The sequence below is a fragment of the Leopardus geoffroyi genome, chromosome A2 (assembly GCF_018350155.1).
Source record: "Leopardus geoffroyi isolate Oge1 chromosome A2, O.geoffroyi_Oge1_pat1.0, whole genome shotgun sequence".
Taxonomy (NCBI): Eukaryota; Metazoa; Chordata; class Mammalia; order Carnivora; family Felidae; genus Leopardus; species Leopardus geoffroyi.
In genome coordinates this window covers 17,251,304-17,269,291 of record NC_059331.1, presented here as the reverse complement: position 1 = coordinate 17,269,291, position 17,988 = coordinate 17,251,304, and the positions used below count along the sequence as shown (strand labels likewise).

Here is a 17,988-nt window from a genome sequence, read left to right as displayed (position 1 = left end):
TCCTCTCACAGGCAGAGTAGGGGTGGGGAGTATGTGGTCTAGAGTCTCCAGATGACTGTGCCTAAATCCAGTGGCCGGGGAGGGATGGGGGGTGGGCAGGGGGCAGGGAGGGGCTGTGTGTAAAACCCACCATCACCCATCCCACCTCCTCCCCGACTGACCCTACACTGTCTCCCCCACTGTTTCATTGTAGACTGAGGGCGGTGGCAGCGAGGCCCCTCCGTGTCCGGGCCCCCCCGCTGGGGAGGAGCTGGCCAGCCCTGAGGCAGCGCCCGAAGCTGGCGCCCCCACTTCAGCCAGTGGCCTCAGTGGCCACCCCACCCTGGCAGGGGGTGGTGACCAAAGGGAGGCCCAGACCTTGGACAGCCAGATCCAGGAGACAAGTAAGTGGCTGGGCTTGGCCTGAGGGCCAGCCGGGGGCCCTGCCACTGTTTGCAAATTGAAACTCCTTTTTTTTTTTTTGACTAGAGTATGGCCTAAATTTTAACCAAGCAACCTTTTATTTTCCAGGCATCTAATGATGACATTCTGGTCTCGTCTTCCGTCCCCTGTGTTCCTCCTCTTGTGTCCCTTGTTCCCCCCTCCCTTCCCTCCTCCCGTGTCACTGCAGATTGAGACCTACAGGCTGACGTTCCGGGCAAACGCCAGGGCCCGCACCGACCATGGGGCTGACATTGTCTCCCGCCCCCCCCACTTCCCTGGCGGCCCCAGCTCAGGCACCCGGGCCCTTGGCTCCCTCACCCGGGCTGCTCTATAGACCCCACACGGCTTGGGTGCTGGGCAGTCCTCTGGGCCCCCGCCCCATCCCCCTGCCTTGCTTGCCCATGGCAGTAGGCCCGCCCCCAGACCTCCTCCAGTCCCTGCCCTGGGCCCAGCTCCTTGCTTCCTTCCTGTCCCATCATTGCTCACTGCTCCGTAGACGAGGTTGGGAGGTGAATGGGGTGGGGAGGCCAACTTGGGATCTTGTGGGATCTAGGAGGGGGGGATCCAGATTCCAACCTTGTCTTTGGGTTTTTCGGACCAAACCCAAGAGAAACTGACATACCCGCCCTCCTCGCCGGGTCCACCTGGAGGGAAGAGTGGAAGTGGATGGCCACGTGGTGGCAGGGTGCTGCCTACATCCCCTGGAGCCCACTAAGCCACCGCCTCTCTCCTTGACCCCACAGTGGTGCCCACCACGCAGGTGGGGCCAGGTGCCTCTTGCTGCCCTGCCCCAAGTTAGTTAGGGGTTGGTTCTGCCTGTCCCCGCTGCTTCCTGTACCTGCCTAGCTGCTGCCACACTTCCCTTTCTCTTGTTTTATCCTTTTTTTTTTTTTTAATAACCTAAAAACTGGTAGAGGAGTTTTGCAGGTTGAAGCCATGTCTAAATGAAAGTTCTCAGTAGGTGTTAAAGGAAATGGGGAGGGGACATCCTTAAGCCTCCAGCCGGGAGGTCAGGCATCGGGGGCTGCCTTGGCCTGGGCAGCTTGGGGCCCCAGAGTGTGTGGGCAGGGTGGGTGAGATGCAGGGGCTGTGGCCTGGTGAGCATAGGGCACACTAGGGGCTGGTCAGAGCGTGGACTGGTTGTTCTGGTATTTTGTGTGTATGCTGCTTTTCTTTTCTAACCAAGAGGCTGGTTTTGGTATCTCTATCTGTCTCATTCCCTGGGATCTAGTGGGAGATATAAGCTCGGGGCCGGAGAAATAGGGAAGGGCTGTGGAGGTCAAAGTTCTCCAGGCTTGCAGGCCTAGGACACTAGAGCCCTCAGTGACTGGGGTGCCCCAGATGTCCAGAACTCATGTGGATGATGGGGAATCGGGTATGGAAATTTAAAAATAAAAGCATGAGACAGGCCACCTCCCTTCCCTTACAGCCTGACTGGAGAGTGGGGAGAGGCAAGGCCAGCCTATGGAGGGGCGTCCCAGCCAGGGCCGGTCTTGGGATGGGGATGGCTGCAATGATGAGAAATCCCGGGAATTGTATTGACACGGAAGATTCTTATTGCACTTGTATTTTTTTTTTTTTTGTATTAAAGTTTGCATGGTTTCTAATAAAGGATTAAAATGTAACAGTTTGTAGTGAAATGGCCGGGGAGTCTCCCAGGGCTTCTCCTCCGGAAGAGCATTTTCTGCAGTGCAGACTTGCCCCGAGGAGGTGGCCCCAGACTCGGCCCCTCGTCTTCCCCGCCGCTGCTCCCGCTGAGAAGGTAGGGGCTCTTGACTTAGGTTCAGATTTGATCTCCGTGTAGAGGGAGGGCATCTGGGCCAGCAGGTTCTCCCACTTCTGAGGTAGCATTTTCCTTGGGGAGGTTTGACGCCATATCCCCAGCTCCCCAAGCACATACCGTGGGGGGGCCTGTGGAGAAAGTGTTCCCCGAGCCAAAGACTGAAGAATGCTTTGTGCCAAGGACATTGGGGCACCCGTGTTTTGTCAGCAGGAGGAAGCGGCAGAATGAAGCAGTAGACAGTGCAGGGCCCGAAGGTACCTGTGCCCTCTTTGTGTTAGTTCCAGGCCCACACGGATGCTGAGGTTGACAACTGGCTCTGGGTCCACAGGTAGGGGTAGGAGAGGTGACCCTAGTAGAGCGCTCTCTAGGTGGGCTGGAGTGGTCGTTTTTCTGAGGGGTGGTCTTGTCCCAGCTCCCTTGAAGTGTCCCCCAAGCCAGAGAAGCTGAGAAGGCTGCCCTGACAGCTGGGGACCAGAGGCCCCTGTGAGCTGTTACTACCTGCAGCCGTTTGGGGGTGTGACATTTCTGTACTTCCGGTTTGCTTATGGCTCAGCTATTGCCTGTGTCAATCTGTGATTCCGTTGTACCGATTTCAAGAGTAAATAAAGCTCGTGATGTCCCACCACGCAGGCCCTGTATCCTCTGTGTGTCCTCATTGGTCTCCGCTAGCCCGTCGCCTTGTATCGGGAGACTGATGTGTGCACCGTGCAGTCTTGACGACCGTAGCCTCTCATCTGTGAATTTGTGGATGCGACCAAGGGGAAGTCCCAGCTTGTGGCAGGGCTGCCACACAACCCGAGGCCCCTTGAGGGTTAAGGTTCAGGTGCCCTTAGCTGCCTGAAGAACTTCTCTCCCAATTCTGCTTGGGGCTGGGAGGTGGCAGCCAGATTCCACGAGGACACGCGCTGCGCACGTACCACTGGCCCGGAGAGGGAGACGTGAGTGAGTGCATGCTCAACACCTGCTGTCCCAACCCGCAAAGGCAGGGATGGTGCAAACAGGCTGCCTGCCACGTGGGCGCGGAAGCAGCTGTAGGACCAGGCAGGCCCCTGGGACGCAGGCCCCACACCAGCTAAGCCCCTCCCTCCCGTGACCTCAGCCTCGCAATAAGCGGGAGTTTGGGAAGCAGGGGGTGCTGGGGCCCTGAGAGAGGAGCCCCCAGCGGAGAGCAATGCTCACAAGGGATAAATAGAACTTTATTTTAAATAAACATTTGCACTCTGTACACAGCCCCAGCAGACACGGGGCTCAGTCATCGGCTGTCTTGCGCACGTCAAAGCTGCCACAGGGCCCACGCAACAGCTCCGCCAGCAGGGCGAGCAGCTGCCCGTGCTCCTGCTGCACGCCGGGCGGGAGTGCGGCCAGCTCACTGCGCAGGCTCCGCTCCACCATGCGGCCCAGGGCCCGGCGCAGCTCCCTCAGCAGCCGCACGGTGCGGGAATCCCCCTCCAGCCTCAGCAGGTCACTGTCACTCAGGGAGATGGTGGCCCGGCGCCCATCATCTGGGGGAGGGAGGAGGCGGCAGAGGGCTAGGGTGAGGCCAGGCCCCGGTGGATACAGACCGGCCCGAGCCGCAATGGGGGTGGGGGTGGGGGTGTGCTGGCACCCACCACGTATGTGGACGTCCCCGTCTGTCAGCAGCAGCACGGCCAGCGGGTGCACCTGGGAGGAGTCCCGGACGAAGACGCTGCCATTGGACTTGACGGCCATGAAGTACGTCAGCCATCGGCTCCGGAGCCGCGTGGCCTCCCTGAGGAACACAGGGCTGGGTGAGGCTGCCCTCCTAGGGAGCACGCCCACTGCTCCTCCCCTGCCCTGCCTGCCTCCCACCTGTTGATGGTCGACTTATGCAGCAAGATGTTGCCTGATTTGGTCCTGTATGTGACGCTGTTGGGCTTGAACTTGCCCTGCCGGGTCACCTTGCCCTGCCTCACCTGCAAGGATGAAAGAAAAGACCGGCTGAGCAAGAAGCCACGGATGAATCCGCGGAGGCCGAGGCCCCCCGGGCCCGCCCCGAGGCAGCACCTGGATGAGGTTGGGGTAGAGGCCGGCCATCAGTACGCCCTTCACCAGCTCCTCCTCCTCACTGTACTCGTTGCACTGGGCAGAAGCCAGGGTGCAGTCCGAGGGCTTTCCCACCAGGAAAGCCTCATAAATGTTCTCTGAGAACTGCTTGATGAGTCCTGGGGAGTTGGGGGCGGGTGAGCCTGCGGCCCCCGAAGCCACGAGGCTGGGGGACGACACGCTCCGTGGTGCCTCAGCCAGGGGGGTGTGGGCCGGGAGGGGCTGGAGACGGGGTGAAGCCCACTGACCGTGGATGAAGCGCAGGCTGGGTGCGTACAGCAGGTTCTCCTCCAGGTAGTTCTCCCGGGAGCTGCGGTCCTGCCAGCGCAGCACCTCCTCCCAGCCGGCCACGGCCCGCACGAAGGCCAGGTGGTCGCTGCCACTGTCGTGGCTCAACAGCGCCTTCACCTGGGAGGCAGTGGGAGGGTGTGCCAGGGTCACAGGGGGAGGGCTGGCGGTGGCCGCCTCAGGACAGAAGGTGGGGGTGGGCCGAGAGGAGGAGCAAAGGGCCACACGGGACGGGGCTGGGTCTGACCTTGTCCACCTCCGCCCGGTTCTGCAGGCTACTGCTGAAGGGGTCCCGGGTGAGGCAGGAAACGACCACCAGCAGTGGGTGCAGGCAGCGGAAGATGGCAGCCAGCACTATGGCCTTGGCCAGCCGGGGGTCGGTGGAGATATGGGCCAGGCGCTGCCCCAGGGTGGTCAGGTACTCCCGCTGGTCCAGCACTCCTGCAACAGTTCGGCATCAGAATCGCCCATGAGAGCCATGCCGTGACCCCCGCCGGGCCGGCCCCGCCACACTCACCGATCTCCTGGAGCAAGATTACGGCCTCATCCACTGCCTTAATGTTCGGACTGTCCACAGCCTTGGAAAGGAATTCCACTGCCTGCAGCAAGAAGCGGCCAGAGCCTGCCATGAGCCCGAGTCCCGCCCACGCTTGACCACGTCCAGCCCATGCCCAGCCCCACCTCCGGCGCACCGTCTTCTCGGGCATGTGGATTTTGGCTTGTAGCACCAGGTTCTCAAGGGGCGTGCGCAGAATCTCCGGCACTTGGAAAGGGACCATTTTCTCCAGCCGGCTCCGTGGGAATAGGTGGTAGGCAAAGCCTGACTGGCAGCGGCCTGCCCGGCCCCGGCGCTGGATCACATTGGCTCGTGACACCCACACAGTCTCCAGGCAGGACACCTGGGGGAGGGGGTGGGTGAGAGGCGACACAGATGCCAACGCGCCTTCCTCAGTGCTCCCCCACGTCTGGCCTTCACCTCACTTAACCCCTCAATGGTCCCCCCCACAACAGGGACACCGAGAGCCCATGAGTGTGGCTTCCTCCAGACACACGGGGCAGCTCCAAGGCCCATCTGGGCTGGGGGCCACCTCGGAACTTGTCGTTCTTCCCCCAGGGGCTGGCTAGGCCCAGGAGATGGGTGCCACCTTGGTCTTCAGGTCATAGCGTTCCTCCTTGTGCAGACCGCTGTCCACCACGTGCACAATGTCATTGACTGTAATTGAGGTCTCCGCGATATTGGTGGCCAAGACGATCTTGCGCACCCCAACTGGCGGCTGCTGAAATATGGCCTTCTGGTCCATCATGGGGATGTTGGAGTGCACTGGTGGGCAGCAAGAACACGCTGGTTATGGGCACTGCTCCTGCTCCCTGTGATGAGGGCACAGGGCAAGGATTTTGACCCCATTTTGATGAAACTGAGGCCCAGATCAAGAATACGCCCAGTAAAAGTAGAAAAACCAACAAAATTAGGGCGGCCTGGTCAGAAACCCAGGCCCCTCGAGTCCCAGTTGGGTCAGTCCCCAGGACAGAGGGCAAGACTGGTGTGTGAGGGCAGAAGGCCTCACATGCATGCTCTCACCTGGCAGGATCAGGTACTTGCTCTCGTGCATGCCCAGGGCCTCCTGAAGGCGTTGCTGCACTCCTTTGATCTCCTGCCACCCAGGCAGGAAGCAGAGGATCCCACCTGTAAAGGGGCCCTGCAGGCATGAGCTGTCACTCTCCGGCAGGTGGAGGTCAGGGTGGGGCCGGGGCAGAGGGGAAAGCACCCACCTGGTTCCCCTCGGGCATCAATGTGCAGAACCAGGTCCGTCACGAGGTCCAAGTCAAGTGCACATTCATCCTCAGACTAGGTTGGGGGAAGACAGGCCACAGTCACAGCCCCAGAGAAGGACACAGTCACTCTGTGACTCAGTGAGGCCCAGGCACTCAACCTGTCACCTCCAACCCTCACCACACCCTTGCCCAGAAGCCCCCCTCCTGCCACCCCCCCAATCATTTCATTTCTATCAAGGAAACAAGCTCGGGAGCATTAACTCACCCTAGGCCACCAAGCCACAGGGACAGGGAGGAGGGGAATCCAGAGGGAAGGCCGGGGAGGGCTGGGGCAGGCACGTCCCCTCACCTCGTGGTGCCGGTGCCGGTGCGGGTACTGGTGCTTGCCCAGCTTGGCCAGAATGTCCTCCAGGTAGTGCTCCTTGACGGGGTACATGAAGCCTGGCACCTTGATGACAGGGCAGCCACCAAAGTAGCGGGAGAAGCGCTCGTTATCGCCCGTGGCGCTCATGAGCACCAGCCGCAGGGCCGGGTTGAGCCGCTGCAGGCCCTTGAGCAAAATAAGCAGGAAGTCTGTATTCACGTCCCGCTCATGGACCTCGTCCACGATGACATGGCTCACGCCCTCCAGGCTGGGGTTGCTCTGCAGCTTCCGCAGCAGGATGCCCACGGTGCAGAAGAGCAAGGCCCCGCCTCGGGCCGGGGGCTTGCTTTCCAACCGCACCTGGAAGCCCACGTTCCGGCGCAGAGAGGGGCCCAGTTCGTGGCTGACCCGCTGTGCCACCGACACAGCGGAGATGCGGCGCGGCTGGGTGATGATCACGTTGCAGCGGGCACCGCGGCCCTCGGTCACATAGCGCTCTAGCAGCAGCTGGGGGATGCGTGTGGTCTTTCCGCAGCCCGTGTCCCCAGAGATGACCACCACCGGGTGCTGCTCAATGGCATTGAGGATTGTGTCCCGATGCGGGTCCACAGGGAGCTGGGGGGCCTCCTGCCAGACTGGCCCTCGCCGCCGCCACAGCTCCAGCAAGTTCTGGCTCAGACGGACCTCCTCTGCTTCTGACAGGGGCACGTAGGGCTTGCCTGTGATAGGGTCACTCAGGGGCCCCGAGTCCTTGCCCAAGGGCAAGACGTCATCACTCTGCAGCCGGAGTTCTGGGGTGATCCATGAACTATCCACAGGGTACTACAGGATGGGAGAAGCAAGCAAAATGGTGAGACAGATACCTTCTTCCTCATTCACTCACAAGCCCTGCCACACAATTCACCTGGGCCAGATGCCATGGCCCAGCCCGCCGGCCTGCGAACTCAGTACACGACTGCCCAAGGACTCTCGTGGGCAGGACTGGGCTACTCAGGGCACGGGTGCTCCCACACTCCAACCTCCTCAGGGAAAACGGGGAGGCACTCCTGCCGGTTGCAGGTAGAGACTCAGTGCAGGGAAGACTGAGGTGGGGGTGGGGGGCGGGTTGCAGAAGGGGTTCTCCTTACATGGTTCAGGAAGGTTTCTATCTTGCGGAGGATGGGCTCAGGCACCTGGATGGTACACGGCCGGCGCTGGGTCTCACCCAGCTCACGCAAGGAGGCCAGGTTATACATGGCGTGGGTGAGCGGCTCGTTGTTGCGGTCCACCAGGCCCAGGCTCTGCAGGGGGGGAAGGGGGGACACTACAGGTTGATCTACGCCCCTGCCTCTCCAGAACGGGCCCAGACAGGCTCAGAAGCTTGAGAGAAATTGTGCAGAGCAACCTCTTTCCTAAGAGGTTTTGCTTTTAAATGGATGTTGCGCAGAAAAGAGGAATTCCAGGAAAATGTAACTCTTCACCCCTGCCCCAAAACTAGTAAAAATCAATTCAAGAAAAGTAAGACTGGACCTGCCCGAGAGGAATACCCCTCAGAAAGTTCTCCTTGAGCAGCCAGGGGCCCCACAACAGCCCAATCTCACCTCTATGAATTCCCAACATGGACATCTCAGCCAGGCAGGCCAGGCCCTTAATGACCCCATCACGACCTCACGAGCACCCTCTGTGTTCACTGCCTCCAAAGCACACCCCACACCCCTACGACCTTTCCGTTCCAGCTGCCGCCCTACCCCGTCTCCACAATACCCTTTCTATCTGTGACCCCTTTACATGAATGTACACAGAATTTCTTGGAAATGTCTACTCATACAACTCAATAAACACTGCATCTTATTTCCCTACATGTCCAAAGCCACCTCATCAGACATAAAACAAGGCATCCCAACACTTCAGGCAAGTGTGCAAAACCAGTCTTTTTCCCTAGTCTCGTGTTCCCGTCACCTGTAACACCAGGATTCTACTCGCCCTCTGAAGCTCAGATCAAATATTCCCTCCTTCAAGCCTGCCCCCACAGGGCCTGATCCCTTTCTTCTGGCCTCCCGTCAGGTCTCAAAAACAAGGATCTAGGGGCGCCTGGGTGGCGCAGTCGGTTAAGTGTCCGACTTCAGCCAGGTCACGATCTCGCGGTCCGTGAGTTCGAGCCCCGCGTCGGGCTCTGGGCTGATGGCTCGGAGCCTGGAGCCTGTTTCCGATTCTGTGTCTCCCTCTCTCTCTGCCCCTCCCCCGTTCATGCTCTGTCTCTCTCTGTCCCAAAAATAAATAAACGTTGAAAAAAAAAAAAAAAAATTAAAAAAAAAAAAAAACAAGGATCTAATCCCTGGACCAACTCGGCCACCTCACTCCAGGAAAGGCCTGAGAGTTTACCTGTGGCCTCTGACAAGTGGCCAGCAGCGGGAGCACCGCTGCCAACCAGGAGCCGGCTCCTTTCCGAGACAGGGCTGTCCCATGCCGAGAGCCTCCTGATCCTCAGTACCTGTGTCTGTCAAGTTAAAATTCAGACCTCTGCAAAGTTCTACCGGTTAGCCCCGGTTTGGTCTCCTGAGCCACAGGCATCTGTATCTCTCCCTCTCCTATTCTCTGGGCTCTCATTCGAAAACGGGGTTCCCAGAGCCGAACACACACCAACGGTATATCTGACCAGAGCAAAGCAGGCCCTCCTTGCTCTCTTCCTCTGCAAACTAAACCTGTACTGGGGTACCTGGTGCCTCAGTCGGTTAAGCGTCCAAATGCAGCTCAGGTCATGATCTCGCGGTTCGGGAGTTCAAGCCCCACGTCAGGCTCTGTGCTGACAGCTCAGAGCCTGGAGCCTGCTTCAGATTCTGTCTCCCCCTCTCTCTGCCCTCCCCCACTCATGCTCTCTCTCAAAAATAAACATTTTTTTAAAAATTAAAAAAAACAAAAAAACCTAAACCTGTACTGACGTGGGTTCAGATCCCCCACTTCTCCAGCAGGCACAGTAGCGATGGCTCCCACTGCTGGGCACAGCTGGCCTCCGAGGCCTCTCCAAGGGAACTGCCCACTGGAGGCCCCACTGTGCACACCTTGGGGTTAAATGAATCTCCAATCTCCATCCCACATGAACATCTTATTACTCGTTTCGCCCACAAAGCCCAGATAACTAAGATCTCTCTAGACGCCAAGCCTGCCGCTCGGCACAGCACCATTCCTCCTGCTTTTTGCTGTTCACAGCAACAGGCACGTCCCCTCCCAGCTTCACCCGGCTTTGGGCAACAACACCAAAAAGGCTGAGCTCGCAGGCAAAGCACCTTCTGAGAGAGTGAGGGATTCCTAGAAACAGCAGTCATGTGGTCAGAGAAGCAAGGCTCGGACACCAGATGCTATTGTGCTCAGGCTTTCAAAGGTCTAGTGTGGTGGGTTTCATTTCCTGGAGACTTGGGCCAATTTGCCAAGGGTAGGGGAGCTCTAAGATCTCCCATGCCTCACACCACGGACCCGCCTGGACTCACCTTCAGTTTCTTGCAGGCCAGGGCTGCTGCCTTATTCTCAGCCTCCGCTTTGCGGCGCCCTTTGGCGACAAAGGTCATAGGACAGGGCCAAAGCAGAGTGAGGGTAGACAGCTTGGTCTTGGTGCCCACAGTATGAAACTGCATGAGGTTCTACGCGGAAGGCAAGAGAGATGATTACGGAAAGACAGAGAATGCATCCTCAGAATGCCAAGGAACCCAGTCATGGAATTAACCCCCATCTTAGCAGGTGCCAAACATCAGCCACGCGAGATGGGCCAATGTACAGGCAGAAGGAAGCCCCTCTAGGGCTGCAGATCCCTAGGCCTGGGCTGGCTTCTCTGGCCATCCTATGGTTTCAGAGAAGACAGCCTCTGGACAATGCCGCCACCCACCCTCCTAGCCTAGTGTGCTCTCAGCACCTTTGAAGACAACAGGGAGGGTGGCAGCTGTGGGGTGAGCAGTCGGCATGAGCCAGAACCAGGCACATCCTGGGGGTGCGTGAAGGCCTTACCCCTAGAGAGAAGCTGTGTTTACTAAAGCCCTGAGCCCGGCCACAGAGATGAAATTCATGCCTCAGCAAGACAGCGCCACACACACCCCACTCCTCCCAGCCACCCTGGACCAAGCTTGGGTCTCCGGCTCCCACGGCACCAGCCCACCCGGAGCTCCTACACCGATGTCTATTCCGTCCTGGCTGCTTCACACTCCTCACAGGCCAAGAACCCCAGACCCCTGACTGGCCTAGGTACGGGCTGAAGGTACAGGTATTCTCCACCATCACACATACCTGTAGCTTCCCTCCGACCCGGCCCCGGGGAAAAGCACACGCAACCAAGCCAGCTCCCCACCCCACACACTCCAGGATACCCAACTCACCTTAGCTGTGGAGGACGATGTTGCTATCTGAATCACTTTGGCCAGAAGGTTCTTGGGAAGTGGAAACTGGGTCAGAGCCCTAATAGCACTGTCGTCGTCTGTCATTTCAAAGGAACCCCCCCTGGGAGGACCAAAAGTTTAGGTGAAAAAGCTCTATCTCTTCCCAGGCCAATTTCCCCTCAGGCTCTGAGGCCCACGGGGGTAGGACACTGCAGTGGTGCAACAGGCAGCAAGGAGGCATGGAAAAGATGGCAGGCCAGGCATCTTCGCTCAGCATGTGATCCTCTCAGAAACACAGCATGACTGACGCTCCCTCAGTTTCCCCAAACGGATAATTGAGGACAGGGGGCAGGGGCCCAGGGGCAGAGTAGTGGCTGGGACTTGGCGGGACCCAAGTGTGAGCTGGATGGAGGGTCCACGCTGCCGTTTTGCACGAGCCCAGCCACGCCGTACAAGACCGCTTTCCCCAGGAATGGCAGATGTACCAATGAACAATGGGACTCACAGGCTGAGGTGTAGCGGGGGCCCTCCCATCTCCGAGAAGGCTCCCAGGGAACATCTCCCAACCCCACGTCAAGGCGCAGCCAGCTTCCCTGCATCCCCCACGTCCAGCTCTACCTCGAGTCCCTGAGTGGGGTGTGGGAGTCCTGCTGGGCCATGGACAGGAAGTCGGTGACATCAATGGTCCCCTCTTCTAGCTCTTCCTCCTCATCCTCCTCTTCCTCCCGGCCCAAGGAGCGGGACAGGCCCCCAGGTCCCCCTGGCCGGATGCTCTCGGGATTCAGCTGCCGCCAGGAAGTAGGTGGCATGGTGGGTTCTGGGCGCCACCAGCTGTCAGCCGGAGAGCCAAAGCGATCGGCTAGCACACGATATTTGGCTGCATCAAACAGCTCGTTTCGGGGACCCAGCAGGCCCCAGCCCTGGGGGGTGGGGGCAAAAGGCATGTCGTGAGGGTCCATTCTCACACCTCAGTCCGCCCAGAACCTGCTCCCTTACACTAAAAGTCCCCTATGCAGGAGCCAAGCCCCTTTGTACCTGTCTGCCTGCTTCAGCCCTAGGTCCAGGACTAGACATCAAGAGGGCCCTTAACATGTCCAGCACTGAGGGTGCCTGGGTGGCTCAGTCGGTTAAGCGTCTGACTCTTGGTTTCAGCTCAGGTCATGATCTCATAGTTCATGTGTTTAGCCCCCATGCCGGGCTCTGTGCCAACAGTGCAGAACCTGCTTGAAATTCTCTCTCTCCCTCTCTGACTATCCTCCATTTGTTCTCTCAAAATAAATAAATACACTTAAAAAAAAAAAAAAAAAGTCTAGCTCTGAAGGGGTGCCTGAGTGGCTTAGCTGATTCAGCATCCAATGACTTGATTTTGGCTCAGGTCAAATCAAAATCTCATGGTTTGGGAGTCCGAGCCTTGAGTCAAACTCTATGCTATCAGAGCCAAGCCTGTTTGGGATTCTGTCTCTCCCTCTCTCTGCACCCCCCTCCCCTTAAGATAAACAAACAAGTCTAGCTCTGACACATGAAAAAGACAAAGTAAGCTCTTACACCTATTAAACAAAAAACTGAAGGGAGAAAAAACCCCCAGGGAATGGGGAAGCAGATGCATTCACAAAGTGATCCAAAAAGCTTCAGTGAATATAGCAGTTAGGGAAAATGGAGCCCACACCACAAAACAGATCTATCCCTGACATAAGAATCCTACACTAAGAATGTATTCTAGAAATAACCTGGGATGCTTATAAAGCCATTCATGCAAAATCCATTATTTTGAAATATAGCTTTATTCTTTTCTAGACAGAGTACCAAATAAAACATGCTGACTCTCTAGCACATATGAAGCAACACGCCGGTTACCCCGAGCACCATTAGAAGAGATGAAACCTGGTCCCTGCCCCCAAGAAACAGAATCCATGAGGCAGAACAGAAATGCAGATGACCAGGGTCTAAGGAACCATAAAGTGAGAAGCTAGATGAACACAGTTAACAGAATTCCAATCAAAGTCTGGATAAGCTTCTTGCACGCTTGACAAGCACACACTCAGTCACCTCTGTGTTGCTGGCAACTGGCACCAAGCACAAGAGCAATGCTCGATGATCTGGTTTGGGGGGGAAGGAAAGAGCCAAGGGACGGGAGTATAGATACTGGGGAACGAAAAGGCTGGGTGCCGCAGAGCACATAAAGGACTCCTATAACAACAAAAACACTCCGATTAAACAACAGGCAAAGAACTTCAACAGGCATTTCTCCAAAAAAGGTAGACAAACGGTCAACAGCACAAGCAAAGCATTCTCAAAAACTACAGCTCTCTGCAGCATGGCATAAAATGATACCTACAGGCACAAATCCTCAAAATGTGCTCCCTCCTGATCAAGGTACATTTGGGGGAAGAATTCCCCCAGAGAAGCAATCACTGTATTTTTGACTGTGGAACTTAGTTTTCCACAAACTCCTCATCAGCGTGGTTTCATATTGCTCTAGGGCCTTTGCAACATTTTTAACTTCATCGGGTCAAAAAGAGTGTATGAAAGCAATCCCTTCCCTTCCCCCAGTAACGGCTCAGAAGGAGGCCCCACCTGGCCCAAGTGCAGCTCCCTATAATTTGTAGCTGTGCATTTCTCAAGGGGAAGACATACAAAGGATAGGGTGAGAGAATATGCTTATGGCAGCTGTGAAGAGCCGACATACCGCTCTTCTGACAGGGACAACAACTGGAGATGGAAAAGCAAACACTGCCTTTTGCTGCATTCTGTCCTTTTTAGCTAACCTATACGATATTTTACATACTGGGAAAACAGTGTGCGGTTAACACAAATTTAGGAATTTACCTTAAAAAAAAAAAAGAGAGACAGAGAGAAAAGGTGATTAACATCAGTACTCATTAGGGAAATGCAAACCAAAACCATGAGATACCACCTTGCACCCATTAGGGAAAACAACAGACAGTGCTGGTAAAGATGAGGAGAGACTGGAGTCCTCGTGCGCCGCTGGTGGGAATGTGACATGTTAAGGCTACCGTGAAGACAGTATGGCACTTCCTCCACCTGGACTACATACTACACAGCATACCATGCTACACGCTACACACGTACCATATTACCATACTGCCGTACGATCCAGCAACTGAAAGCCACGTCCCGAAGAGATTATTTGGACACTCATGTTCACAGAAGCATTATTCACAATAACCAAAAGGTGGAAACAACCAGAGAGGCCCTTTGATGGATAAATGAATACACAGAGTCTGGTGTATCCCTCCGATGGAGTATTATGCAGCCTTAAACAGGAGGGGATTCTGACACAGGCTGCACGGACGGGCCTTGAGCTCACTATGCAAACTACGATAAGCCAGTCACAGAGACAAATACCGTACGATTCCACTGGTGTGAGGATATGAAGTCTCTGATGGAGTCACATTCACAGAAACAGGCAGTAGAATGGTGGCTGACAGGGGCTGAGGGGGCAGGGAACAGGCGTTTATTGTTTAATGAGCATGGAGTTTCAGTTTTACAAGGCGACAAAGTTCTGGAGATTGGCTGCATGAGGTTTAATACTACTGGAGTGTTCACTAAAAAACGGTCCAGACGGTACACTTTATGTTTTGTGTAACTTACCACAATTCAACAAACGTATATGCAAAAAAGAGGCTATGAGCTGAGTGCAGATTGGGAACAGAGAAAGGGCTGGGAGGAGAGAAACGTGACCATGACTTGCTGCATATAGGCTGCCTTCAACATCCAGAGAAGGATTTCTCACCCTCAGCATTACTGACATCTGGGGCCAGGTAATTCTGTTGTGGGGGCCATGCTGTGCATCCCCGGCTTCATGCCAGTAGCACTCCTCCGGTTGTGGCCACCAAAAATGTCTCCACACATTCCCAAATGTCCACGGCAGTCAAAATTACCCTCCCCGCAGGAGAGATTCCTGGAGGTAGAGCTGCTTGGAGAGATGGAGGTGTCTGAGAAATTCGGCAATGAGGCTGGCTGAACCTCTAAGAGACAAGCTTTCCCCCGGGAAGAAGGGACAGAGAAAGAAGAAATGTTCACAGAGAGTAGGAAAGGAAGAGGAGCCTGTAGTGACCCAGAGAAGAGGAGAGGGAGGAGTAATCCAGGGGCTGAGGAAGCTATGCCCGAAACATTCGAGCAAAGCGAGGACTGTGAAAGGCTGGCCTGGCAGAGCACTGTTCCAGTCCATCAACAATCGCCTGGTGACCACTGCTATTTGTCACGCACTATGGGGAAAAGGCAACCAGCAAACAGGACAAGGGCCACAACAATGCAGTGGAAAAAATGCAAGCCATGGGCACAGAAAGCTGTGTGCTTTCTGGAAACCATGGGAGCAGGGCCGACGGGAGGGATCAGGACACTGAAGTATGCGTGAAGCCCACTGAAAAGACTCAAGAGGAAGGATCCGAAAATTAAATGAAAGGACGGGAGAGGGGATGGAGAAGACACAGAAAGGGGATAGAGAAAAGAGAAGGGTGGTGTGGGGGGCCAAGGCTGGGAAGAGGGCCTTTCCTCCTCAGATGCAGGAAGGAAGGAGGGATGGCAAAGGCCTAGGGATTCAGTGGGAGAGAATCTGAAGGAATATGCATCCTACAGCTTTGTCCTCACTGGAGCAGAAATGAAGACTGAGGAGCCTAAGGAAGAGCAATGGTTGGTGCAGCCACAGAGGAAGCCAAGTAGGGATGGACAGAAAGGCTGGCAGGCAACACTGAAAGTCTAGTTAAATACCAGGTAACCAAGAACCTAAAAGTGGCCCATGCCCGACCACCAGGAAGTGAGGGTAGCAACAACCATGCTTCCATTACAAGTAAGAGAGAATTGTGTGGGTGCAGCGAAAACACACACGAAATAACGCGAAGTATAGCTCTGGTGCTGTACAAAGGGAGTATTTTTCATAAAGAGTTCTCCTGTGTTTTCTGAAACCACAGGAGGTAGGTAACCACAGAGGCAAAAAAAAAAACAAACCAAACCAGCAAATATTCCCTTGCTGGCTGCGCAGCAAGGAAAGAACCACAAGGTGGGAAGGACGGGTGAGTGAGTGAACACTGTCAGCTTCCACCTACATGCACGTGGCACCAGAAAGACCATCAGAGCCAGGGGCAAGGAATTTCCCAGGGTGGATGGAGGTCTGCCTGGCTTTTGCTAGGGAAGGGTCACCTTGAACAGCTGGCAGGCCGCGGCCGCAGCCTGTCGCTCAGCGTCGATCTTCTTGCTGCCATAGCCTTCTACCTCCACGCTCTTGGGCCACTTTATGTGGAGGGTGACTTTCTGGGAAAGAGAAGAGAGAATGAGGATGGTCGCCTTTCCAGACTGCAGAGCTGCTGTAAATCACACGGAGTGCGAATGGCACAGCTGTGGGCCTGCGGGCAGCAGAGCCGAGTGCAGGCAGCACCCCACGCCCATGGCTAACCCCCGTGAGGCTCTAACCTTCCCGTCCTCAAGCCGTTCATCCCACCTCAAGATGTTTGGCTTCTTCAAAGTGCCATGTTCTAGCCAGAGAGCAAGGTGGGACCCATCTTTATTGTTAAAAATCTTCATTCAGAATGGTTTGCCTGCATGCTTCTGTGGGTCCCAGGACCTACAAGACTCTAGGAACAGGAATTTTTATCAACTCTAACCCTCTGCAGTCCCAGTTAGTCAACAGGGGACCAAAACCAGGGATCAGTACAGAGGCCTGACACACACAAGATGAGAACAGACTTCTCGCCTCACCTGCCCTGAGTTCCCCCTTCTCTAAACCAGGCTCTTTTTCAAACCTAGCTTTGCTTTGAGATTCTCTGCTGACCATGTACAATTCGCAAAACCCACTCTATGGCCTCCTTGACAAAGAAACCTGAGGGAGAAGACGGCAGCCAGCCTCCTTCCTGAGATTCAGACCAACACATCTCCCAACCACCAGTGAGTTACCTTTTTCTTCGGTCCATTCGTGTGCACGTAGACCAATTTGTCTTTTGCATGTGAGATGCCGAGGGCTCTTCCAATTACACTGTTGAGAAGGTTTTTGGGCTGTGGGAACTCTTTTAATAGGTCCCTAGAAGCTAGGAAAATAAGAACAAAAGCATTATAGTTTTTTTTCTTTTAAAAAACTCATGGGGTACATATCAGGACAACCCTGGGCTGGATACTGAGGATGTTGGCTTGTGACCCCAAACCACCCGGGAGCATCTAGGAGAAGGAGGAACGGCTTCACGGTTTTCAGGGACAGTGCGTGACCAGACCCACTTGCACAACCGTTTCCAGAAGAAAGACCAGTGAGCCACACACCACAGAGGAGAACCAGCCAGCATCCTCTTCCCCACAAGCTCCTGATTTAACATATCAGCTACAGAAGCCTAGGTGGCAACACATCCCCCTCGTCTGATGTCTCAAAGAAGGTACCGAACAAAAAACGAAACAAAAATCCACCACACACACAAACTGAAGATAAGACAATGCGAGGCCCCTCCTAAAACAAAAGACACACAAAGTCTGAACACCAGGCCCCAGCCCTCAACTGTACCTCGGCACCCTGCGAAAGGCCTCTGAGAGCCAGATTATGTGTAGGGATATTGATCAGAGGTCTCCACAACCAAGACCTCTGCATAAGCTATTCCTCCCCCAAGTTCACTGGAGTCAAGTGGAGGCAGGATGCAGCAGGCATCATGAGAAGTACCTCGCTTGTTTTTCACTTGTACTTTGGATCAATCCCAGAGCGCAAATGGGTGAGATGTCCAACTAGAAGCAGCTTGTGCCAGACACCAGGCTTAGCTGAGAGTGGCTAAAATCAGAAGTAAGGGCCCCAAAGCACCAAAGTGGCCCTTCGAGAGATGCAGGGTCAGAGACTGGCAGAGGTGACAGGAAGCCTTCTCGTTCTCCACCCACAGTCTCTGGTGTTATATTCAGCTTTAAACCAGCCCCCAAAAGAAACTTTGTTCATGTGCACCTGCATGCATCAGTCATAAATCACCTAG

The 17,988-nt window shown here is 55.5% G+C and overlaps 2 protein-coding genes across 45 annotated transcripts in view; one reads left to right on the top strand and one right to left on the bottom strand.

The window, feature by feature from the left end:
- MAP4 (microtubule associated protein 4) overlaps positions 1-2,831 on the top strand; it is a 198,103-nt gene extending 195,272 nt beyond the window's left edge. For 28 of the 35 annotated variants that reach the window (XM_045492755.1, XM_045492767.1, XM_045492763.1 and 25 more), the window contains 2 exons: positions 194-383; positions 511-2,831. In XM_045492755.1, the coding sequence (XP_045348711.1) occupies positions 194-383; positions 511-518 (198 nt within the window). In that variant the 3' untranslated portion in view covers positions 519-2,831. The remainder of the gene's footprint in view (positions 1-193; positions 384-510) is intronic. The other 7 variants (XM_045492754.1, XM_045492750.1, XM_045492756.1 and 4 more) reach the window with 4 other exon arrangements.
- Positions 2,832-3,381: 550 nt separating this feature from the next.
- The window catches only part of DHX30 (DExH-box helicase 30), a 30,431-nt gene continuing 15,824 nt past the window's right edge, over positions 3,382-17,988 (bottom strand). For 7 of the 10 annotated variants that reach the window (XM_045492770.1, XM_045492772.1, XM_045492774.1 and 4 more), the window contains 17 exons: positions 16,946-17,076; positions 16,196-16,306; positions 11,654-11,955; positions 11,036-11,156; positions 10,160-10,309; positions 7,823-7,975; positions 6,681-7,517; positions 6,329-6,404; positions 6,138-6,242; positions 5,704-5,879; positions 5,251-5,457; positions 5,076-5,157; positions 4,806-4,999; positions 4,232-4,678; positions 4,037-4,140; positions 3,817-3,956; positions 3,382-3,708 (listed from right to left, as the gene is read on the bottom strand). In XM_045492770.1, coding sequence (XP_045348726.1) covers positions 3,455-3,708; positions 3,817-3,956; positions 4,037-4,140; positions 4,232-4,678; positions 4,806-4,999; positions 5,076-5,157; positions 5,251-5,457; positions 5,704-5,879; positions 6,138-6,242; positions 6,329-6,404; positions 6,681-7,517; positions 7,823-7,975; positions 10,160-10,309; positions 11,036-11,156; positions 11,654-11,955; positions 16,196-16,306; positions 16,946-17,076 — 3,590 coding nt within the window. In that variant the 3' untranslated portion in view covers positions 3,382-3,454. The remainder of the gene's footprint in view (positions 3,709-3,816; positions 3,957-4,036; positions 4,141-4,231; positions 4,679-4,805; positions 5,000-5,075; positions 5,158-5,250; positions 5,458-5,703; positions 5,880-6,137; positions 6,243-6,328; positions 6,405-6,680; positions 7,518-7,822; positions 7,976-10,159; positions 10,310-11,035; positions 11,157-11,653; positions 11,956-16,195; positions 16,307-16,945; positions 17,077-17,988) is intronic. The other 3 variants (XM_045492775.1, XM_045492780.1, XM_045492777.1) reach the window with 1 other exon arrangement.